This window comes from Myripristis murdjan, chromosome 12 (genome assembly GCF_902150065.1).
Source record: "Myripristis murdjan chromosome 12, fMyrMur1.1, whole genome shotgun sequence".
Lineage (NCBI taxonomy): Eukaryota > Metazoa > Chordata > Actinopteri > Holocentriformes > Holocentridae > Myripristis > Myripristis murdjan.
In genome coordinates this window covers 241,383-266,382 of record NC_043991.1, presented here as the reverse complement: position 1 = coordinate 266,382, position 25,000 = coordinate 241,383, and the positions used below count along the sequence as shown (strand labels likewise).

At 47.6% G+C, this 25,000-nt stretch overlaps 1 protein-coding gene across 1 annotated transcript in view; it reads left to right on the top strand.

Moving 5' to 3' along the window:
• The window catches only part of dcc (DCC netrin 1 receptor), a gene marked incomplete at its 5' end in the record, with an annotated part of 45,164 nt that overhangs the window by 6,263 nt on the left and 13,901 nt on the right, over positions 1–25,000 (top strand). The window contains 13 exons of the mRNA XM_030065729.1: positions 412–725; positions 905–1,192; positions 1,634–1,784; positions 2,582–2,718; positions 4,939–5,093; positions 5,382–5,502; positions 12,676–12,835; positions 15,536–15,699; positions 16,893–17,041; positions 17,479–17,617; positions 18,814–18,863; positions 21,633–21,774; positions 24,696–24,806. Of these exons, the coding sequence (XP_029921589.1) occupies positions 412–725; positions 905–1,192; positions 1,634–1,784; positions 2,582–2,718; positions 4,939–5,093; positions 5,382–5,502; positions 12,676–12,835; positions 15,536–15,699; positions 16,893–17,041; positions 17,479–17,617; positions 18,814–18,863; positions 21,633–21,774; positions 24,696–24,806 (2,081 nt within the window). The remainder of the gene's footprint in view (positions 1–411; positions 726–904; positions 1,193–1,633; positions 1,785–2,581; positions 2,719–4,938; positions 5,094–5,381; positions 5,503–12,675; positions 12,836–15,535; positions 15,700–16,892; positions 17,042–17,478; positions 17,618–18,813; positions 18,864–21,632; positions 21,775–24,695; positions 24,807–25,000) is intronic.

Below are 25,000 nucleotides of genomic sequence, written 5' to 3'. Positions count from 1 at the left end.
TCTGTTGGTTCTGTTGGTTCTGCTGGTTCTGGCTCCAGCAGAACACAGGGTTATAAACCAAACGTTTCTTCAAGCGTCACTTCCTGTTTCCTAATGGTCACATGACCTGTGGAGTTATGTTTCTGCTTTGTTTCCTGCAACGTTCTGTCTGCCCGCTCCTCTGGAAAGACATAATATATTTATACTTTAAACTATAATTTTATATTGAAAGTTTAATTATCATGAATTACGCTAAAAATACCTAAAAGATACAAACAAATTCCCCAGAAATAAAACAAAAACAATCATGCAAATGTTGCAGTAAGAACAATGGAATAAAACAACAGGCATCTAACTCTTCTTCTTTTCTTCTTTTGTTTCTGCAGCTTCAGACTCCATGTCGTCCTCCGGGCTCGGCGGCGGCGGCGGCGGCGGTGTGTTTGTGGACCTGCGCTTCACCCAGGAGCCTCAGGACACGGTGACGGTGCGCGGTGGCGTGCTGAGGCTCGACTGCGCCGCCAGCTCTGACTCGGCAGCGGCTCCCATCCTCACGTGGCGGAAGGACGGCGTGCTGCTGAGCTCGCTGGTGGACGAGCGGCGGCGGCAGCTGGCCAACGGCTCGCTGCTGGTGCAGAACGTGGTGCACGCCCGCCACCACCGGCCCGACGAGGGCGCCTACCAGTGCCTCGCCACGCTGGACGGGCTGGGCAGCATTGTGAGCCGCACCGCCCGCGTCACTGTAGCCGGTAGGCCCCGCCCCCTGCCTCCGGGGCCGTTCTTCTTCCGGCGGGTCCTCAGTTAGGAAGAGAATGATTTGATGGTTTATTTGTTATTATTATTATTTTTTAGTAACCACTGTCTTGTTTGCTGCCTGCGGGCTAATCGAGGCTCCAGGTTTGGTTTTAAGCGTCTGTCCTCCTGTCAGGTCCTCTGAAGCTGGTCGTCCCCACAGAGTCGGTGTCGTCGTACCTGGGCGACACGGCGCTGCTGCGCTGCCAGGTGTCGGGCGAGCCCACGCCCGTCGTGCGCTGGCAGAAGAACCGCGAGGACCTGTCGCCGACCTTTGACCCCGAGTCTCGGCTGGCCGTGCTGCCCTCGGGGTCACTGCAGGTCAGCCGCGTCCAGCCGCCCGACTCGGCCACCTACCGCTGCCTGGCGGACAACCCGGGCAGCGCCCGCACCGGGACGGACGCCGAGCTGCGCGTGCTGCCAGGTGATTTGCTGATCAGATTTCTCCTAATTACCTTACAATTAGCATAACATTACCCAAAAAATCAAACAAAGAAAAAAAACACAACATGATCACAGATTAGTTGTGTCAGAAGAAAATGCTTCACCCTGTTAATTCTCTGAAAGGAAGCTCCCTTCATGTCATTTCTTCCAAAACAATTAAAAATCCCAACTTCAGCCGATGGAGTGTGTTCCAGGTGTGTTCCAGGTGTGCTGCAGGTGTGCTGCAGGTGTGCTGCAGGTGTGCTGCAGGTGTGCTCCACCTGCTGCACACCTGTTTTTACCGAAATACCCTGGTTGGAAGGGCGCCCTGGGAATTTTTGCTTAGGGTCCCAACAGACTCTAGAATCGCCTCTGATCAAGTCACAGAGTGTGTGTGTGTGTGTGTGTGTGTGTGTGTGTGTGTGTGTGTGTGTGTCCTCAGAGCCGGGGCTGAGTCGGAGTCTTCAGTTCCTGCAGCGTCCGGCGGCTGTAACGGCCCTGCTGGGAACCGACGCCGTGCTGGAATGTTCCGCCTCAGGTTTTCCGACGCCGAGCTTCCAGTGGCGGCGAGGCGACGAGCTGCTGCTCAGCCGGTCAGTGCCCGTGCTTTTATTCTGAAAGAGGGGTTCGAAAAGGGTATTGTTTTTGTTGTTATTATTATTACTGTTGTTATTTGGGAGAAATTTTCTATTCTTTTTAACCATTTGTGGTAAATACTTTCAAATGTTGAGGTAATTTTAGGGTCATTTTCTTTCCCTTCTTTCTTGTCAGTTTCTTTGGATGTAATTTTCATGTGATGCTCCAGTTTCATAATCTCTGAAACCCAGGCATTCTGCTTGTAATCTTTTGATGGTTTATTGTAATTGTTTGTAAGTTGTCATTTTCTTGTATTTTTCATTAGGCTACATTTTTAAATCAATTCTAAATCTTTCAGAAGTATTTATCTGAAGTCGAGCGCTGTAGAAGCTTCGTGGCAGAGTCACGTCTTTCTCCAGGAAGACGCTGGATTTGGTCTTTTTTGCAAGAGATCTGCAGAGGGTTGACACTGTGACAGTTGTGGCTCTCAGTGCGGCGGCTGCAGTGCGGCGGCTGCAGCGCTGCAACACGGCGGCGGCTGCAGCGCGGCGGCTGCAGGCTGACCCTCCTGTTGGCCACGGCACCTCTCTGTTTGTTTGTTGAAAGTTTGGTTTGATCAGATCAGCGAATCGGCTTTGAGCCCATTCTTCTTCTATTGCCTGTCACTGAGGCTTCTGGTTACACTGATCATGATGTCAGACTGATGATGATGATGATGATGATGATGTCATGTGCAGAGCTCCTGCATGCTCTCAGCTGCATGTCAGTCCAGTTTGGTTTGGTTTGATTATTGATTATAGATTGGGTCTCTCAGGTCTAAGAAGTACTCTCTGCTGGCCGGCAGCAACCTGCTGATCAGCTCCGTGACCGACGACGACTCGGGGAGCTACAGCTGCACGGCCAGCAACAGGAACCAGAACATCACCGCTTCCTGTCAGCTGACTGTGCTGGGTGAGCACACACACACACACACACACACACACACACACACACATGCGCACACACAATATGTGTGTACATATATTAGTATAGTATTGTATTTATTCATATATATATAGATATATGCATATATATCTCTATATATCTATCTATATAGACAGATATCTATATCTATCTATATCTATATAGATAGATATAGATATAGATAAAATCCCCCCTCGCCCCATTGTTTGGTCCTGTGGTTTCTTCAAGCTGGGTTCCTCCTGGGTTCCTCAGGGTTCTGCTCAGTATCTCAGATGTTGTTGATCTGCTGGAGTCGCTCTCCCAGTTTGAGCTCCCATCACCACCAGCAGCTCCACTGCTGCCTTCACTGGCCTCGTCTCCTCCAGCTCCTCTCTCAGCTCCTGCTGCTCTTCCAGCTCCTCGTCCTCCTTCTTCCTGATGTTGCTGTGTGTGTGTGTGTGTGTGTGTGTGTGTGTGTGTTGCTGTGGCTCGGGATCGCTGCATCTCTCCCTTCTGCTGTTTGAGGACCAGCTCCATGTCTGCTGGATCAGCCTCCAGCTGGTCCGTCTGGATCTGGACGTCCCACAGGACCTGGACGTCCCACAGGATCTGGACGTCCCACAGGCTCTGGACGTCCCACAGGACCTGGACGTCCCACAGGGTCTGGACGTCCCACAGGATCTGGACGTCCCACAGGCTCTGGACGTCCCACAGGACCTGGACGTCCCACAGGATCTGGACGTCCCACAGGACCTGGACGTCCCACAGGATCTGGACGTCCCACAGGCTCTGGACGTCCCACAGGCTCTGGACGTCCCACAGGACCTGGACGTCCCACAGGACCTGGACGTCCCACAGGATCTGGACGTCCCACAGGACCTGGACGTCCCACAGGATCTGGACGTCCCACAGGCTCTGGACGTCCCACAGGACCTGGACGTCCCACAGGGTCTGGACGTCCCACAGGATCTGGACGTCCCACAGGCTCTGGACGTCCCACAGGACCTGGACGTCCCACAGGATCTGGACGTCCCACAGGACCTGGACGTCCCACAGGATCTGGACGTCCCACAGGCTCTGGACGTCCCACAGGCTCTGGACGTCCCACAGGACCTGGACGTCCCACAGGACCTGGACGTCCCACAGGATCTGGACGTCCCACAGGACCTGGACGTCCCACAGGATCTGGACGTCCCACAGGCTCTGGACGTCCCACAGGATCCGGACGTCCCACAGGCTCTGGGCTCTGTGGTTCTCCACCAGCTTTGGAGGTGTTCTCCATGTCGGCCCTGGGACGTCCGGCTCCGGTTCTCTCCAGATGTTCCTGTTCCCTCTGCCGGCTGCTTGGTTATGGAGCTCCATGTCAGCTGGAGCTGCCAGCACGGCGCCCCCTGCTGTGCTGTGCTGTACTGTGTCGGGGGCCCCTCTGCACAGCCGGCCCCGGGGCCCCTGCCTGCTCTGGTGGAGCCCGGCCCCTGTGGATCTGCTGCTGAGGGCCGTGATCAGAGCCTCTGTGCCTTTTCCAGCCTCTGGGATGTTTCCTCCATATCAGCCACGTCTGCTGTCTGTCGCTGGTCCACACCATGCAGGGGCTGCTCCCTCCATGATGCTGCCTCCTCCTCCTCCTCTCCTCCTCCTCCTCCTCGTCCTCCTCCTCCTCCTCCTCACTGGGCTCCTGCCTGAGGGCTTCACTCAGCAGCTCCTCACTGGAGCTCATCTTCCTCACGTGTTCCTGGATCTTTGCTGTTTGATCGTGGATGGAGGCTCTGAGGCTCAGCAGGCCTCGGCCTCCAGCTGCTGACAGAGAACATACAGCTGCTGCAATGCACATAAATAATAAAAATTAAATAGCAAACAAATAAAACTAATAATTTAATAAAATCTACTTTTAATATTGTTTAGTCTTCATTAGCTAAAATAGTATTTATTTATTTCTTATTTCTTATATTTTACAATAAATGTCATTATATAAATACATTTTTACATGAATTGTAGGGTTTGAAAGTTTATTTTTTATTATATTTTTTGTTTAAATGTCATTATATCATGTTAAGGGCAACAGGTTGCAGAACAAAATGGAACTGGATCCTCAACATAATTTTGATTATTTTTAGGATTTTGATTTTAATTTATTTTGTAATTTGTTTGGTCAAAAAGTTCAAAATAAAAGCTGTGCTGCCCATGAGCTCCAGGGTGTTTCAAACTAAAAGCCCTGTGTGTTCCCTGCAGTCCCGCCTCAGTTCCTGAGCTACCCGTCCAACACGCTGGGGGCGGAGTCCAGCGACGTGGAGCTGGAGTGCTCGGTGACGGGGACCCCGCCGCCCGCCGTGCGCTGGCTGAAGAACGGCGAGGACGTCGTGCCCAGCGACTACTTCAGGATCGTGGTGAGGCTTTTATTCTGAAAGCTGTTATTCCATCCTCTCAACTACATACGTTACTACGTTTTTTCCTTCTCTTTGTCTTTTGTCTGTGTGTGTTGGTGTGTGTCGGGGGGTGAGGGGGTGTTTGGTCATTTTTGGTCATTTCAAGTTTTTTCTCAATCATTTTTAGGTAATTTTGTTGTAAATACATTTTAATTAATTTAAAATTGTTAATTTTCACCCTGTAGTTCTTTCGCTCTCAAGCCATGCTTCAGAATAAAAGCGTATGTTGGTGTGTTCGTGGTCTTTCAGGACGGTAGTAACTTACAGATTCTGGGTCTGGTGAAGTCAGACGAGGGATTTTATCAGTGTGTGGCAGAAAACACCGCCGGCAACACACAAGCCATGGCACAGCTGTTGCTACGGGAACCAGGTAGACACACACACACACACACACACACACACAACTCTTTGAAACCTGACTAAATTCATTTGATTTCCTTCAGTATTATTCAATTACCAGAAATAATAACAGTTTCTGGAAATTACAAAATTTAAAACAAAATTATGACAAATTACAAGAAAATTATAGAAATCTTAGCAAAATATATTTAAAAATTTTAATATATATACATATACACATATATATATGTGTGTGTATATGTATATACACATATATATATATATATATATGTGTATATGTATATATATTAAATATATATTATATATATATATATATATATATCAGAAAAATTGTGAATAATAGTTACAAAATCTCTAGGAAATTAAAAATAATAATAGTAAAAATAATAATAAAAATTTAAAATCAGTCAGAAATCAGAAAACTTTCACTGGAAAATCAGCCCACAAATCTGCAAGAGTAATAAATGAATAAAATAAATCATTAAGAATGAAAATTTTAAAAAAGTAAAAAATTACTGGAATATTACGTACATTTGTATTAAAAATAGAAATTAACGTAAAATACCAGAAATGGAAGAATGTGAAGACTCCTGAAAAAAGGAAAAGAAAAGAAAAGAAAAACAGAAAGAAATGAAGGAAAGTGCCCAGACGTGTTGACAGATGACATCATTTCCTGTGCAGCTGCTTCTCAGCAGCTCACCTGTGACAGGTGAGCCTTCTCAGGCCCTGTCTCTCTCTCTGCCCTGCCTGTCAAGTTCAAGTTCAAGTTCAAATTTGTTTTATTTGTCACATGCATGAATGTACAAGTACAGCAGCAGTGAAATGCAGTGGCAACAACTCCAGCACTGTGCCAGTGAAATAGATAAAAATAGAAATAAAATAGAAAGTATATATATATACACTCCTTGATACAACCTATACACAACATACAATTATGGACATTAAGTGTGCATATATAATAAATAGAAAGTAAGAAAAGGAAATAGAAAATGAATGGATGAATGGGAAAGTGAAAAGGGCACTGACCCACGTCCATTACTGAGCCGCCAGACCCCCAGAGAACAACCCGCTCCGACGGAGGGTCAGAGTTAGTGTGAAACCATGAACCATGAAACCATGAATCCATGAAACCATGAACCATGTGGCAGAACCCGACGCCCGGCACTGCGATTCAGGAGCTGCCAGACCTGATCCAGCCTCGTGGAGTCACCCCCTCCCCTCCAGGCTTTACGTGGTGCTGTCTGGTGTAGGTGTGGTGGAACAGGTGCAGTCCGCTGCAGTTGCAGTCTGTTTGTGGTGGTGGTGGGGGGGTGGGGGGGGGGGGGGGGGGGGGGGGGGGGGGGGGGGGGGGGGGGGGGGGGGGGGCACTCGGCACTTTCCTGTGATGATGTGATCTGTTATAGAGTGTTTGTTAATTAAGTGTTTAAGCTCCGTGTGGCCTGGAGGAAGCAGCTCCTTCTCAAACTCTCAGCCTCTCAGCTCTGATGGAGCCAAGCCGCTGGCCTGAGAGCAGCCACTCCAACAGCCTGTGGTTGGGATGGTGAGAGTCTCTGATGATCCCACTTCCCCTGGACCTGCACCGCCGGGTGTAGATGTCCTGGAGGCCGGGCGGTGCTGTGTGGGTGTAGATGTCCTGGAGGCTGGGCAGTGCCGTGGGGGTGTAGATGTCCTGGAGGCCGGGCGGAGCTGTGCGGGTGTAGATGTCCTGGAGGCTGGGCGGAGCTGTGCGGGTGTAGATGTCCTGGAGGCAGTGCTGTGTGGGTGTAGATGTCCTGGAGGAGGGCGGTGCTGTGCAGGTGTAGATGTCCTGGAGGCCGGGCGGTGCTGTGGGGGTGTAGATGTCCTGGAGGCCGGGCGGTGCTGTGCGGGTGTAGATGTCCTGGAGGAGGGGCGGTGCTGTGCGGGTGTAGATGTCCTGGAGGCCAGGCGGTGCTGTGCGGGTGTAGATGTCCTGGAGGAGGGGCGGTGCCGTGCGGGTGTAGATGTCCCGGAGGAGGGCGGTGCTGTGGGGGTGTAGATGTCCCGGAGGAGGGCGGTGCTGTGCGGGTGTAGATGTCCTGGAGGAGGGCGGTGCTGTGTGGGTGTAGATGTCCTGGAGGAGGGCGGTGCTGTGGGGGTGTAGATGTCCCGGAGGAGGGCGGTGCTGTGGGGGTGTAGATGTCCCGGAGGAGGGCGGTGCTGTGTGGGTGTAGATGTCCTGGAGGCGGTGCTGTGTGGGTGTAGATGTCCTGGAGGCAGTGCTGTGGGGGTGTAGATGTCCTGGAGGCAGTGCTGTGGGGGTGTAGATGTCCTGGAGGAGGGCGGTGCTGTGTGGGTGTAGATGTCCTGGAGGCAGTGCTGTGGGGGTGTAGATGTCCTGGAGGAGGGCGGTGCTGTGTGGGTGTAGATGTCCTGGAGGCTGGGCAGTGCTGTGTGGGTGTAGATGTCCTGGAGGCGGTGCTGTGGGGGTGTAGATGTTCTGGAGGCCGGGCGGTGCTGTGCGGGTGTAGATGTCCTGGAGGAGGGGCGGTGCTGTGCGGGTGTAGATGTCCTGGAGGCCGGGCGGTGCTGTGTGGGTGTAGATGTCCTGGAGGCGGTGCTGTGGGGGTGTAGATGTCCTGGAGGCCGGGCGGTGCTGTACAGGTGTAGATGTCCTGGAGGCCGGGCGGTGCTGTGGGGGTGTAGATGTCCTGGAGGCCGGGCGGTGCTGTGCGGGTGTAGATGTCCTGGAGGCCGGGCGGTGCTGTGGGGGTGTAGATGTCCTGGAGGCGGTGCTGTGGGGGTGTAGATGTCCTGGAGGCCGGGCGGTGCCGTGCGGGTGTAGATGTCCTGGAGGCCGGGCGGTGCTGTGTGGGTGTAGATGTCCTGGAGGCCGGGCGGTGCTGTGCGGGTGTAGATGTCCTGGAGGCGGTGCTGTGCGGGTGTAGATGTCCTGGAGGCCGGGCGGTGCCGTGCGGGTGTAGATGTCCTGGAGGCGGTGCTGTGTGGGTGTAGATGTCCTGGAGGCCGGGCGGTGCTGTGCGGGTGATGCGCTCAGCACATCGGATCACTCTGAGCAGGGCCTTCCTGTCCTGGGAGCTGCAGCTGCCGTACCAGGCGGTGATGCTCACAGAGAGCACAGACCCCACTGTGGCGGTGTAGAAGGTTTTCAGCAGCGTGGTGGAGATCTTAAATTTCCTCAGCCGCCTGAGGTGGTACAGACGCTGCCGAGCCTTCTTCACCAGGGTGGAGGTGTGTGTGGTCCAAGTCAGGTCTTCAGAGATGTGAACCCAGAGGTACCTGTAGCTGCTCACTCTCTCCACCGGGGTCCCGTAGATCCTGAGTGGCGCATAGTGGATCCTCTGCCTCTCTCACCTGAAGTCGACCACCACCTCCTTGGTCTTGGTGACATTCAGGTCCAGGTTGTTGTCCTTACACCATGAAGACAGCAGCTCCACCTCCTCCAGGAGGCCGTCTTGTTGTTATTAGAGATCAGGCCTGCCACCACTGTGTCATCAGTGAATTTCACAGTGATGTTGGATCGGTGTGGCTGTGCAGTCATGGTGGACAGGGAGAGCAGAGGGCTCAGCCTCAGTGTGGAGGTACAGGAGCTGCAGGTGTGGAACCTCCACCACCTGTGGTCTGAACCCAGGAGCAGAGTGAGGGACTCAACCCCAGAACCCTGAGCTCGGTGACCAGTCTGTCCTGTCTCTCTCTCTGCCTGTCCTGTCTCTCTCTCTCTCTCTCTGCCTGCCCTGTCTCTCTCTCTCTCTCTCTGCCTGTCCTGTCTCTCTCTCTCTCTCTCTGCCTGTCCCGTCTCTCTCTCTCTCTCTCTGCCTGTCCCGTCTCTCTCTCTCTCTCTCTGCCTGTCCCGTCTCTCTCTCTCTCTCTCTGCCTGTCCCGTCTCTCTCTCTCTCTCTCTGCCTGTCCCGTCTCTCTCTCTTCTTTTTGTTTCTATTTCTTCTGTCTCTCTCTCTCTCTCTCTCTCTCTCTCTCTCTCTGCCTGTCCCGTCTCTCTCTCTCTCTCTCTGCCTGTCCCGTCTCTCTCTCTCTCTCTCTGCCTGTCCCGTCTCTCTCTCTCTCTCTCTGCCTGTCCCGTCTCTCTCTCTCTCTCTGCCTGTCCCGTCTCTCTCTCTCTCTGTGCCTGTCCCGTCTCTCTCTCTCTCTCTCTCTGTCTGTCCCGTCTCTCTCTCTTCTTTTTGTTTCTATTTCTTCTGTCTCTCTCTGTCACTGCTCAGTGTAGCTGCTCCCACTAGTCACTGTGGCACAGATGGTCACACACACACACACACACACACACACACACACACACACAATTAAGAAGGTCAGGTGGTTGCTGTTACCGCTTGGTTACTGTCGCCGCGGGAACCAGGCAGGCATCCCAGCAGGCTCTCACTGGCCAATCAGACGTTCCCATGAGAAATCACCATGTCACACACACACACACACACACACACACACACACACACAGGTGCATGGCCTGTGCTTTTATTTTGAATGACTGTGGCTTTTGTCTAAAAATAAATAAACAAGTAAATTTAAGAGATTTAAGAGATAAAAATATAAAGAATTTCTGTAATGACAAATATTTTAAAACTGTTTGGGAAAAATGATTTGAAGTGCAGGTATCAGATACAATACTTTAATTTTGAAGGTCTGTCTGGTCTATAGATATTTACTTTTTTCTTCCTCTTATAGGCCACGCAGAGGCTTTTCTTTTTCTGATATTGTTTTGGTTTAGATCCATCATCTGTCTGTCTGTCTGTCTGTCTGTCTGTCTGTCTCTCTCTCTCTCTCTCTCTCTCTCTCTCTCTCTCTCTCTCTCTCTCTCTCTCAGAGCTCTAGCGCCACCTGCAGGCCCAGTGGGGGGTTACTTTACTTTCAGTTTAATTGTTCATTGTTAATTGAAACTTTTGTATAATTTCTTGTTTGTTTTTTGCTATATTTGTTTTCTAATTTTTAGGTCATTTTCTTGTACGTTTTTACTCATCAACTTTATTCTCATATTTTTAAATGAATCAATGACATTTTTCAGGTTTCAAAGGGTTAAAAATATTTTAAATAGTATATGTAATAATAAATGAATGAATAAATAAATAAATGTATCAATAAATAAATAAATTACCCACATATAAAAATGGAACCAATCAGATATTGGCCGTGACCGATTTGTATTCCACACACACACTCACACACACACACACACACACACACACACTCACACTCACACACACACACACACACACACACACACACACACACACACACTCACACACACACACACACACACACACACACACAGTCTACCCCCACTCTTGTCTGTCTCTGTCTGTTGCCATGACAACAGCAGTCCTCTCTTCTCCCATCCTCCACCGTCCCGATTCATGAAACACTCGATTAGGCCGAGGTGTGTGTGTGTGTGTGTGTGTGTGTGTGTGTGTGTGTGTGTGTGTGTGTGTGTGTGTGTGTGTGTGTGTGTGTGTGAGTGTGTGTGTCTTTGACAGCTGGGGATCAATATCCACTCACTGGAACCAAAACACAAAATCTCTGCTTTCTTCTCTAAAAAATATGGTTTTAAAACACAAACATTTAACAATTTAAAAATTACTCTCTATATAAAATGTACTATACAATATATCATATGTAGTGTAATATATAAAACATAATATGTAATAAGGTGTAATTATACATAGTATTTAATGAAATTGAAATAAAATACCAAATTAAAAAATCTTTCAAAAAAAAACCCAAACGTTTTTAATATAAAAATATTATAAAATATAACAAATACAATGAAATAAAAATGATAATAAAAACAAAAGCAATATAAGAAATGTTAAATATACAACAATGTAAAATATATTAAAACGTAATATTAAATAAATAATATTGATGATGTTATTAACCTTATCCTTAAGATAAATCACAATAAAGAATGTTGCAGAAATGACTCGAAATCGTAACCAGACAAAAGTATATTTTGTCGGAATATATAAACCTATAAATAACTAAATAAGAAAATAAACACTTGTGACAATAAACCACTGATTTCCATTTTAAAAAAAATACACGTTTAAAAGAATTAATAATAAATAATAAAATCATAAAAAAAGAAAGTAAAAAAATCAAAGCGCAAAGAAAGTCAATAATTAACAACTGTAATATTTATTAGAATATCTATAACATGTATATTTATATCAATGTAAAAAAAAAAATCCCCATTTAAAAAGCAACGTGGACAGCTGTGAGGAAAAGGTAAGAAATTCACAGATTAGCAATAACTGAATGGCACAGCAGTCAAATAAAATAAAAAGATGAGAATACTGGCACAAAACTGTAAACAAATACAAAGACAGTTTTTATAATTATTAATAATTAATAAATAATTTTGCATTTTATTTTAGTGAGCATATTACCATGAAATGATCCAAAATAAAAAAATAAAAAATAGAATAAAATAATAAAAAATAATAAAAATGACAAGAAACTTACCACAAACCTCCTGGAGAAAAGCAGCAGAAATGACCTAAAGCACTGAGAAATGTAAACACTGTAAAAATTAATAAGGAGAATTTGTAAAAAAAAAAACAAAAAAACAAAAAAAAAAACATAAATATATTACATGGACATTAACATGAAATTACAAAGATTTTTAAATAGAAAGAACCCCCACCATGAAAAACATAAAATTGCACGTCAAAATAAAATCCAGGTGTTTTTTTCCCAGTGACGGGTCTCTTATTTTGAAATCAAATCTCTTCAAATGTCACTTTTTCTTTTTTCTTGTCTGTGATCTTCTTCTTCTTCTTCCTTCCTTCTTCCTTCTTTCCTTTCCCTCCTTCGTCTCCTCTCTGCCCTTCATCTCTTTCTTCTTCTCCTTCCTTCCGTCTTTTTCCTTTTTTCTTGGCTTCTTTTGTCTTTTTCTTCGTCCCATCTTCTCTTTCCTCCTTCCTGTCTTTCCTTGTCCTCCCTCCCTCCCTCCCTCCCTCCCTTCCTTCCTTCCTTCCTTCTTTCTTTCTGTCCTTTTCTTCTTCCTTTCCTTCCTTTTTCCTTTTCTTCCTTCTTCCTTTCCTTCCTCATTTTTCATTTTTTTGGGCATTCCCTCGTCCTCCTCCCCTCTTTTTGCTCCTCCCCCGTTTTTAACAGAGGCCCCTCCCCCTCAGTCTAGCCCCTCCCCCTCCTCCCCTCCTTTGACTCACTCCTCGTCCTCCTCTCCCCCCCCCAGCGGCCCCCAGGCCGGGTGTGGCCCTGCCCTCGGCCCCCCGGGACCCGGCCCCGGTGCTGGTGTCCAGCCGCTCGGTGCGGCTGGGCTGGCGCCCCCCGCTGGAGCCCGCCGGCGCCGTGCGGGCCTACGGGGTTTACTACGCACAGGACGGCGTCCACAGGTGAGACACACACCTGTTTCAGTTTGACTGGCACACGAGCTTTTACACGGTGAAAAAGTTCCACACGTCCTGTCTGTGCAGCTGACACACACACACACACACACACACACGTCACCTGTCTGTATGCTCACACACACACACACACACACACTCACGCGCACACACACATGTCACCTGTCTGTATGCTCACACACACACACACACACACACTCACGCGCACACACACACACACATACACACGTCACCTGTCTGTATGCTCACACACACACACACACACACACTCACGCGCACACACACACACACATACACACGTCACCTGTCTGTATGCTCACACACACACACACACACACACACACACACTCACGCGCACACACACACATACACACGTCACCTGTCTGTATGCTCACACACACACACACACACACACACACACACACTCACGCGCACACACACACACACACACATACACACGTCACCTGTCTGTATGCTCACACACACACACACACACACACACACACACACTCACGCGCACACACACACACACACACACACACACACACACACACACTCACGCGCACACACACACACACACACACACACACACACACACAGACCCCTCAGTCTGCATGTTTTGACAAATAAAGTTCAGTGTTGAATGGAAGCCGATCACATCTTTCAAATCAAATGATTTATTGAACCCACACACAGCAGGGAGCAGGGGGCGGGGCTTCTCCTCCTCCCTCCTCCTCCTCCTCCTCCTCCTCTTCCTCTTCCTCCTCCTCCTCCCTCCTCCTCCTCCTCCTCCTCCTCCTCCTCCTCCTCAGTGGGAGCTCAGCTTCAGGCTGCAGAGTTGCAGCTGCAGTTTGTGAGAAACTCCTGGATGGAAACCAGATTCTCCAGATGTTTTGTGTCTGAGCTCACTGGTTATACTGAGCTTCCCAGAATGCACTGCGTCTCTTCAGCCCGTGCAGTGGCAGGCGGTTGTGACGGCGAGCGGCGGCGGCGGCGTACAGATGTGTGGTCTCTCAGCGCTGCATCACAGCTGTGATGCTGTGACCTGAAGCTGCTCACATCACATCAACATCCTGGCTGCAGCGACACTGCAGAGGATCCTGCCTTCAAAATAAAAGCACTACTCTGGGTTATAATGTATTCAACAACTCAGTTGTGAATAAAGCTTTTATTTTGTAGACAACAGGAAGTGTGCTTATTTTGTACTGTGGCTAGCTTGACAGTAGTTTGGCATCATCAGAGCAAATTTCCAAACAGGCGTTATTTGGATAAATTGATCACATATTGCTAATCGATATGCCTTTGTGATTTTTTAACTTATTAAAGTGACACACTAACAAAGTTAGCATGAAAAGTACAGCAGCTTTTAGAGGCTGGTTTAAAGTCCTGATGTCGTGCCAGTCGGTGTGAAATGCATTCTGGGAAATGTGTCAGTACACCTCAGAGTGATCAGGCTGGTGGCAGCTGGAGGAGGAGGACATTCACAACCCTAACCCCTAACCTGACCCCTAACCTGACCCCTAACCCCTAACCTGACCCCTAACCCCTAACCCCTAACCCCTAACCCCTAACCTGACCCCTAACCCCTAACCCTAACCCCTAACCCTAACCCCTAACCTGACCCCTAACCCTAACCTGACCCCTAACCCCTAACCCCTAACCTGACCCCTAACCCCTAACCCTAACCCCTAACTCCTAACCCCTAACCATAACCCCTAACCCCTAACCCCTAACCCCTAACCCCTAACCTGACCCCTAACCCCTAACGCTAACCCCTAACCCCTAACCCTAACCCCTAACCTGACCCCTAACCCCTAACCCTAACCCCTAACCCCTAACCCCTAACCCTAACCCCTAACCCCTAACCCCTAACCCTAACCCCTAACCCCTAACCCCTAACCCTAACCCCTAACCCCTAACCCCTAACCCCTAACCTGACCCCTAACCCCTAACGCTAACCCCTAACCCCTAACCCTAACCCCTAACCTGACCCCTAACCCCTAACCCTAACCCCTAACCCCTAACCCCTAACCCTAACCCCTAACCCCTAACCCCTAACCCCTAACCCTAACCCCTCACCCCTCACCCTAACCCCTCCCCGGCTGCTTTTCATGATTAGAGCAAATAAAAGCCTGATAACTGAAGTTTAATAAACATCAGTTTCCACGACACGGATCAACTCATAAATAAAATACAAATTCTAATACATTTTCTTTGCCTTTTGCTCCGTCCTCGCGGCTCGGAGCGGGTGGAGGCGGTCCCCAGCGCCCCCCGGTGGTGGGACTGGGAGGAGACCCCCGGACACACGTATCCCAGCTGGCCTGGGGACTCCTGGGGGCCCGGGGTCTGTCCCGGGGTCTGTCCCGGGGTCTGTCCCGGGGTCTGTCCCGGGGTCTGTCCCGGGGTCTGTCCCGGGGTCTGTCCCGGGGTCTCCTCCCAGCAGGTGGATGTGGGCGGGGCAAAGGAACAAACAGCACGACCTGTCCTGGTTACGGAGCAGAAGTGACTGATGGACGCAAATATTAACATTCAAAACATTCAAATATTTAAAAAAAAAAATCTTTTCAGAAGTAAGAGAGAGTCAAAGAAAACAAAATGTAAAGCCAAAGTTCAAAGTCAGTGAACGGTAAACCAGCCTGTTGCAGCTCGTCATGATGTTGCTGCTATGTTTTGTTTTTTCCCGCTCAGGGAGCGGTCAGTGAACGTGTCGGAGCCGGAGGTCCAGGACCCGCTGGAGGTCACGGTGTCCAACCTGAAGCCCGACCAGACGTACCGCTTCCGCATCGTCGCCTACAACGACGCCGGGCCCGGAGAGAGCTCACCTGTCCTGACAGTCACCACCCAGCCCGACCGTGAGTCACACACACACACACACACACACACACACACACACACACACACACACACACACACACACACACACATCATCTCAGTGTAATAAGTGATGGTGTGTTGTCCTGTAACAGACGACGTCGATGCAGAATTCATTTTCAATTTATGAATTAGCTGAACTAAAGCTTCTAAATAAATTATGTTACATGAATGAAGGCTGTATTTTTTTCCTACCTGTTACCTGTTGTGTGTGTGTGTGTGTGTGTGTGTGTGTGACTTCACATGGAATTTTATAATAAATATATGACTGTACTGCATTGTCTTTGCAAGAGTGCATATCTCATGATGTCAATCATGTAGATTCCTCACTTAGTTTGTACTAAGTGAGGAGTTTGTCTGTTCTAAGGTTTTACTGAAAAATATGATGTTTCCATTGTTTCTGTCTTATATTTGTGTCTCAGATGTGATATTTTGAACCATTCAATTTGGTTCCAATGGGTAATCACTAGTTTTATGGAAAAAAAAAAATCAGATATAATTTTTAATCTTTGTCTTTTTTGCCCCTGGTTGAATGTGCCCCTCTGACAAACCGCTGGCCCCAGCCAGGCCCCTCAGTAAAACTGGTCTAGAACCACCACTGTTCACCAAACGAAACCATGAACCAGAAGCAGAACAACATCCTGAGGCTCTCTGACCTGGGCGGGTTCTCAGCAGCTGCCACTGAACCACAGGGTTCCACGATCTAACGGGTTTACAGGGTTCCACGTTCTAACGGGCTTACAGGGTTCCACGTTCTAACGGGCTTACAGGGTTCCACGTTCTAACGGGCTTACAGGGTTCCACGTTCTAACGGGCTTACAGGGTTCCACGATCTAACGGGCTTACATTGTTCCATGATCGAACGGGCTTACAGGGTTCCACGTTTTGATGGGTTTATAGCGTTCCACGTTCTGATGAGATCAGACTGGAACACAGTTTTGTGTCTCGCTGACAGGACAGTTCTGTCTCTGTGATCTGATTTTATTTCTTGTGTTGATCTAATGTTTTGGCTCTGAGCTGTCAGAGGTGGAGCTGCTGCACCAAACCTCTGACTCACTTTGTCTTTATTTGTTGTTTGTTTGTTTGTTTACAGTTGTTGGGTCAGTAGATGTTTGTGTTTTCCTGTTTTGAAGTGAATGTCAGCTTTGACATGAGCGTGTTGTCCCCCCTGCAGTGCAGGTCCCGGGGCCGGTGCAGGCTCTCCGGGCCGAGCCGCTGTCCCCCACCTCCGTCCAGGTGAGCTGGGAGCCGCCGCTGCAGCCCAACGGGCCCGTCCTGGGATACCGGCTGCTGTGGAGCGAGCGCCCGTCCGGCAAAGAGCAGGTCAGTGTCCCCGCCCCCTGTCCCACAGGTCAGTGTCCCACAGGTCAGTGTCCCACAGGTCAGTGTCCCACAGGTCAGTGTCCCCGCCCCCTGTCCCACAGGTCAGTGTCCCACAGGTCAGTGTCCCCGCCCCCTGTCCCACAGGTCAGTGGCCCCGCCCCCTGTCCCTCAGGTCAGTGGCCCCGCCCCCTGCCCCGACAAAAAGCTGTTGTATGAACCAGCAAACAACCACCAGGTCATTTATTTATTAGCTTATTATTTATTTTTTATAATTATTCTCATTCCTTTCTGTCTTTCTTGACCAGATTCAACATGTTTTATTGTCTCTTGGGTTATGAAAGTAGAATCACTCAAGGCAGCAAAATATTTCTATTCAGTGTCCTGTAAGCATTCAGACCAGTGTGTGTGTGTGTGTGTGTGTGTGTGTGTGTGTGCAGAGTGTGGAGGTGAACGGTCTGAGCTACAAGATGGAGGGACTGAATAAATTCATGGAGTTTGGCGTTCGGGTTTCAGCGCTCAACCGCCACGGGGTGGGCATCGCCACGGAGACAGTCAGCGTGACGACGCTGTCTGATGGTAACGCTCCACAACTCGTTACTGTCACTTCATCTGGCCAATAACATCACAGGACTTTTATTTTGAAAGTTATTTCACCCTGAATATATTTGTTGTTTTATTTTGGGGGAAATTTTCTTGTGTTTTTTTTTTCTTACAAATTTTATTGTTAATTACATGGTAATTATGGTAATTTATTTTAAATGTATAATAACAATGATTAGTAGAAGCAGTAGTAGAACAATTTTTTTAATTTTTAATTTTTTAATTTTTTAAAATTTAATTTTTTAAAATTTAATTTACATTTTTTCAAATGTTTTTTTCCTACATGTCTTATTTTTGTCATTTGTTTTATTTAGATTGAGATTTAGATTGAGATTTATTGTGCCCTAGGGGAAATTCCTTTTCACAACACTGTACATATATACACAACAGCAATACAATACATATATACACGACAGCAATACAATACATATATACACGACAGCAATACAATACATATATACACAACAGCAATACAATACATATACACGACAGCAATACAATACATATATACACGACAGCAATACAATACATATATACACGACAGCAATACAATACATATATACACAACAGCAATACAATACATATATACACGACAGCAATACAATACATATATACACGACAGCAATACAATACATATATACACAACAGCAATACAATACATATATACACGACAGCAGTGCATCACACTGAGACAGCAGCATCCCATCACCACATCACTCCTCACAGTAACACAGGACAGGCTCTCAGCGTGGTCGGCTGGTCAAGGCAGCAGTGGCTGCAGGGATCAGGCTTTTTCCAAAATTACAATGAATTCATTCATTGCATTCATTGTAATTTTGTAGTGATTTTATATTTTTTTTTATTTTATTTTACTTAAATATTTGTCATTTGCGATTTGTGATTTTACTAATTTCTTGGCCATTTTTGGTTATTTTTGCTAGTTTCCAGATGATTCTCTTGTATTTTTATTTTTTTATACTAATTGTGTTCTTATTTTCTTAATTCTTATTTTTCTTTTCATTTTCCATTTTTTTTTGTAGACATCCAACGTCTGACTAGTTTTGTCTAATTTTCTGTGAATGTCTTAAAAGTTATTGAGACTTTTTGCTAATAATCTCGTGAGCATGTTTTTAAGGTGAAACATGAAAACATGTCGCTCTCTCTGCTGTCAGTCCCCAGCGCCGCTCCTCAGAACATCAGCCTGGAGGTCGTCCTGTCCCGGGTGAGTCTCACACCCTGTCTGTCTGTCTGTCTGTCTGTCTCTGTCTGTCTGTCTGTCTGTCTGTCTGTCTGTCTGTCTAACTGTCTGCCTGTCTGTCTGTCTGTCTGTCTGTCTGTCTGTCTAACTGTCTGTCTGTCTGTCTGTCTGTGTGTCTGCCTGCCTGTCTGTGTGTCTGTCTGTCTGTCTGCCTGCCTGCCTGTCTGTCTGCTGGGTGGGGTTAGTCAGGTGGGCGGGGCTTCAGGCTGTAGTCGTACTAGCAGCTTGTGTTATAGAGACAGACATGACCGGCCCGTCTTACTCAGAGGACACACACACACCCACACACACACCCACACACACACCCACACACACACACACACACACACACACACACACACACACACACACACACACACACACACACTGTGATTGCAGCTCTCACCTAGAGGACATGAACAAACAGTCCCAGATTGAATTCAGGGAGGGGGTGTTTACTCACCTGGCCCCGTGTGTGTGTGTGTGTGTGTGTGTGTGTGTGTGTGTGTGTGTGTGTGTGTGTGTGTGTTCTGTATGCAGTTCAGCTCCTCATTCAGAAACAACAGAAACATCCAATGAATTCTTTTCAGTTTAAAGTCAAAGTCAAAGTCTGATAGATAAATAAACGACAAACAAACAAACAAACAGACAAATAAATAAATAATAATTAAATAAATCAGCTGATTACCATCAAAACCATACAAAAAAATAATTACCTAAATATTTTAAATAAATAATCAGCTAATTAAATATGTGATAATGAATGGATGCATAGATCAAAGATAATATTGTGGCTGTGCCTGCAGGGGGCGCCAGAGGCAGCGTGCTGATTTGATGAGTCAGCAGGACGTCGGTCAACCTGCTGGCTCTCAAACAGTTAAACACCCAGCCGGCGTCACCATGGCAACCGCAGTCGAATTGATTAACATTTAGCAGCACCTGTTCCCCACACGCACCACATCATCCTAATTGACTACAGTAACACGTGCACTGTGTGTGTGTGTGTGCGTGTGTGTGTGTGCGTGTGTGTGTGTGTGTGTGAGTGTGTGTGTGTGTGTGTGTGTGTGTGTGTGTGAGTGTGTGTGTGTGTGTGTGTGTGTGTGTGTGTGTGTGTGAGGGCTCAGAGGTTAATGATGACATTATGACAGATTCATTCTTTAATTAAATTATTTCTCACTCATGGCACATTTCCTGTCATTGTTGTTATTGTTATTGTTGTTGTTGCTGTTGCTGTTGTTGTTGTGGTTGTTGTTGTTGTTGTTGTGGATGTTGTTGTTGTTGTTGTTGTTGCTGTTGTTGTTGTTATTGTTATTGTTGTTGTTGCTGTTGCTGTTGTTGTTGTGGTTGTTGTTGTTGTTGTTGTGGATGTTGTTGTTGTTGTTGTTGTTGCTGTTGTTGTTGTTGTTGTTGTTGTTGTTGTGGATGTTGTTGTTGTTGTTGTTGTCGTCGCTGTGATTCATATTATTTTGTATATCTATATTTTTTTATGAGAATCTGACCTTTCCAACAAAAACACAACTGTGTGTAAGTTAAATCAGCAGTGTGTGTTCTGTGTCGCAGCACACACACACACACACACACACACACACACACACGCATGTGCGCATGTGCGCGCGCGTGTGTGTGTGTGTGTGCGCGTGTGTGTGTGTGTGATGCTCCGCCCCCTTCCATAACAACACATTTCTATTCTATTCTATTTCTGTGTGTGTGTGTGTGTGTGTGTGTGTGTGTGTGTGTGTATGTTTGAGCGTGTTGCATGAATTTTAATTGCTTCATTTGCATGTTAACAAGCTACCTCTGACATCCACACACACACACACACACACACACACACACACACCAGATGTTTCACCAGCCTCCAGTGTGCTCTGCATAACTAAGCAGCTGGCATCAAGTATCCTGTGTGTGTGTGTGTGTGTGTTTGTGTGTGTGTGTGTGTGTGTGTGTGTGTGTGTTTGCGCACACTGGTGGTTGAGTTTGAATCCCAGGACCCTGTGGACAGTGTAGCTTTTATTTTGAAAGGTTTGGTTTCCTTGTTCTTGATTTTAAAGAGAGGTTATTGTTTTTAGTTTTTTCTCTAAATTCTTTTGGTAGTTTTTTTCAGGGCACAGCAGGTGGGGGGGGGGGGGGGGGGGGGGGGGTCACGGGAGGGGGGTCAGGGTTGGGGGGGTCTGAAACTGACGTCTGCCAGTTTTTTAGCTGAAATTCCAACATTTTCAGAATCTTTCCTCCAGTGAAAATTTTGTATTTTGGAGAGTTGCTCAGTTCAGCGAGACGCTTCCACACGTCCAGGATCTGTGTTCGTCCCCGAGGCGTCACATCATCACATCTGCACAAGTTTCCTCAGTTTTACATCTCAAATTCAGGATTTGTTCAAAAATTTCAAATTAAGTGGATTTTCCATAAATTAGTAAAAATATATCTGCAATCCATAGGATGTGTTTGACTGATGTTCTTGTGGGAATAATGTGTGAACGCTGAGACTCTGAGACGAAGCTGCTGAAGGTCAAACAGACATGAATCTGCAGGCGTCAGGCGGACGTGTTGGATCAGGTTGATCAAAGAGATGGAAGTATCATCTGTTTGTGTGCAAAAAGGGTAAATAATTAAAAAAAAAAAAAAAAAAAGAACTGACATGAATTTTGTTCATGGGATGAAATACTGCCTTCCAAAATAAAAGCCCTGTGGCCCAAAGGTTCCTGAGTTCCTGTATTTCTTTTGAATTAATTGTCATTTTTTTAAAAATTGTTTCAGAGCATCAAGGTGTCATGGCAACCGCCGCCTCGCAGCGCACAGAACGGCGTCATCACCGCCTACAAGATCAAATACAGGAAGACTGGTCGCCGTGGAGACCAGGAAGCCATCGAACCCAACAACTTCTGGTACCTGTTCACAGGTACGTTCCTGTTTATTAACCCTCTGTGTTTCTCTTTCATCTCTGCATGTTGCAATATTTTGCAAGACTTAATAAAAAAGCTGTGAGGTGTTAGCTGCATGTTAGCTGTTAGCTGTTCGCTGTTAGCTGTTAGCTAGCTGTTCGCTGTAAACAGAACAGAGGCAGAATGGAAAGCTAATCAGCTGCTAGCTTGATGTTACATTGCAGAAAAGGTGACGTTACAAGGCTCTCGACCAATCAGATTGCTTGAGCAGCTCCTGGTGGTTGTTGTTGAAAACTGACTGCTAACGAGCCTCACATGACCTCTGACCCCGCCCACCTCGCAGACAAACTGCGGTTCTGAAATACTCTTCCATAGTTCTATGAGGAACTCCCAGCTACTGAAGAACCACCATGGCTCTTTCCTTGAAAAGGGTTCCACACTGAACCAACTGGCTCCACCAAGAACTGTTTTCAAAAAGGTTCTTTGAAGAACCAGTTCAGCATCACAGAACTCTTCTGACGGGTTTCTGAAGAACCAGCCAAAGAAATAGTTCTTTAAAGAAATAGTTCTTTAGCAAACTGTAGTCTGAAAGGTTCTTTGTGGAACCAGAGTTGGTTCTCCTCCAGCTCCACTATGAAGAACTTCTCAGTTCCAGTTGGCACCTTCGTTTTTCCTGAAAGAAATCAGAATTATCTTTTTCCATGTTCCATGAAGAACTTTTTATGGCTCTTTGAGGCACCTTTCAACTGTTTAAATAAATGGTTCTTTAAGGCCCGGTGGTCTGACAGGTTCTTTGTGGGACCAGAAAACGTTCTACCATGACTTCCTGTTTTCAGCTGCAGTTGGCTCCTCCCGGTTTCTGTGTATAACTTCAATCCACTGAACAAATTAAAGGGACATGAGAACCATCAAACTGAGGGGAACCACGAGGAGAACGGGTTCCTGCTTGTTTGGTAAAGTTTGGTTGTGACGGTGACGGAGCGACCTGCCAGATCTGTCGCAGGGTCAAGGCCACGTGCAAATCATCTGCTGCTGATTAAGTTATTTCAAAACAATCAGCAGCTACTTAGCGGCTGTCAGCTGCGTTCTTGTTAATAAAGTTCTTGACTAAGGTTCCACGGGCTGCCAGGTGCGCCGGCCGGTTCTCACAGTTCTCTGTTTCATTCTCAAGAGTGATTTCCTGCCCATGCTGTGCCCTGAACGCTGCAGCTGTTGCCATGACAACGGCAACCAACCGTAAACACTTTGATCTGATGTGAGACAAAAGACCCGCGCTGGTTCTACCCGGTTCTGTTTCTGTGGTTCTTCTGCAGAACAACCCCCCCTCCCCTTCCTGACCTCAGATGATCTCAGCTTCCTGAGCAGATATTGTTGCTGCTGGCATTTCTTCAGAAGTTCCTCTGTGTTGGAGGAAAATTTCAGCAAAGTATTGCACTCCTCTGCAGCCTCCACCGGCCTCCCCTGGATGGAGGTGGTGGCCGCCTCCGCTCGGTGTCTCTGCTTGTTGCAGGTCACCATCGTCTCCTGGGTTTGTTGTAGGCAGGAGCTCTCAGGCCTCAGACTCGTGCAGAGCTGAGCCTTGATGCTGTGTGGGGGCCGGCAGCAGAGGGTTAGGGGTGCGTGGTTTGGCCTGGTGGCCCTGCGGTCGGTGGTGTTCAGGATGTAGAGAAGGGGAGAGAGAACACAGCTTTGTGAGGTGGACAGGATGTCTGTGTCCCTCTGTGACCTGCTGGTGAGAAACTCTGTGCTCCACAAGGTGAGCTGATGATCCAGGTGAAAGCAGGTGATGAGTTTCTCCACTAGGATGTGTGGCTGCAGAGGAGATATCTGCAAACAAGAGCCTGGCTGTGATGTTGGGGGTTTCCAGATGTTTGTGGATGGTATCCAAAATGAAGATTTTTGCATCTTCAACCCCTCTGCTGGCCAGACTGGACTGGATCCATCAGTGCGTCTGTTACCTTGGTGATGTAATTTTTTTATGGCTCTCTCCATAACCTTCATCACCAGGGAAGTGAGAGCCACAGGCCTGAAGTCGTCCAGGACCTTGGTGGTGCCTTTCTTCAGTATGGGAGTTACTGTGGAGTGTCTTCACATCTGGGGGGCTGTGCTGCACTGATGGAACTCTGAAAAGGTTCTTGAATGCCCCCCCGAGCCGCTGGCTGAGGGTCTGCCCTCAGAGAACCCTAACCCTAACCCTAACTTCTTGTTTAGGGCCCTCACCACCTCCTCTGTGTTCATGTTCATGATGAGGGCCGAGTCACCGGGTTCCAGTGTGGGGAAAGCTGACTGGAGTTGGGTTCTGCTGTCTTTCTCAAATCCGGTGAAAAAGGAGTTGAGGTCATTGGGGGGTGAAGTCCAGCTGCCGCCTGCAGCCTGGATGGGTTTGCGGCTGGTGGAAATGATGTTTACTGCCACGTTCTTGAGACTGTCAGCCTCAGAGCCAGAGAGGAAAATCCTCTTTTTCTTGTTGAGAATTTCTTTGGTTGCCTGGGGTTTACTGGGGAAGAGTGTGACTGATTAGGGCTGATAGATATCGTCCACACAGAAGGAGGTGCGTGATGTCCACCTGCCCTAACCCTGACCCTGTTACTGGGACAGGACGGGAGGGCGTCCCATCCTTGCAGCTTCTCAGTGCTGTCAGCTGTCTGCTGCTGGATGTTTCTAGTGATTTCCTCTGGCCTCTTCACCTCAGGCTGGAGGCTGGAGCAAGAAAGATACGATTGAAAAATTAAAGTACATAATCATAAGATTATCACAAACTAATGAAAAAACAACATGTTATAAGTAAATCACCATTAAAAAGCAGTTACTGAAAATAAAATTGTAGAACTTCTTAAAAGGTTAAAGAAGGCATTAGAGAAGAAGCCCCGCCCCCAGGCCTCCGGAGGTCAGAGGTCACGGTGAGGTCAGAGGTCACAGCTGCTGTCTGTGTCTGCAGGTCTGGATAAAGGCAGTCAGTACAGCTTCCAGGTGGCGGCCATGACGGCCAACGGGACGGGGCCGGCCAGTGATTGGTTCACCGCCGAGACGCCGGAGAACGACCTGGACGGTAAGACCAGGAGCCGAGGATTGTGGGAAATGAAACCCCTTTACTGATGCCAAAGTATTACCCTTCATCTTTTCTCTTTTTCTCTTATTCTTTTTTCCATTTTTCTTTGCCCTTTTCCTCTCTTTCCTCCCTTCCTCTCCTCTGCTGTCCTTTCTTCTCATTTCCTCTCCTTTTCTTTTCTGTCCTTTCCTTTC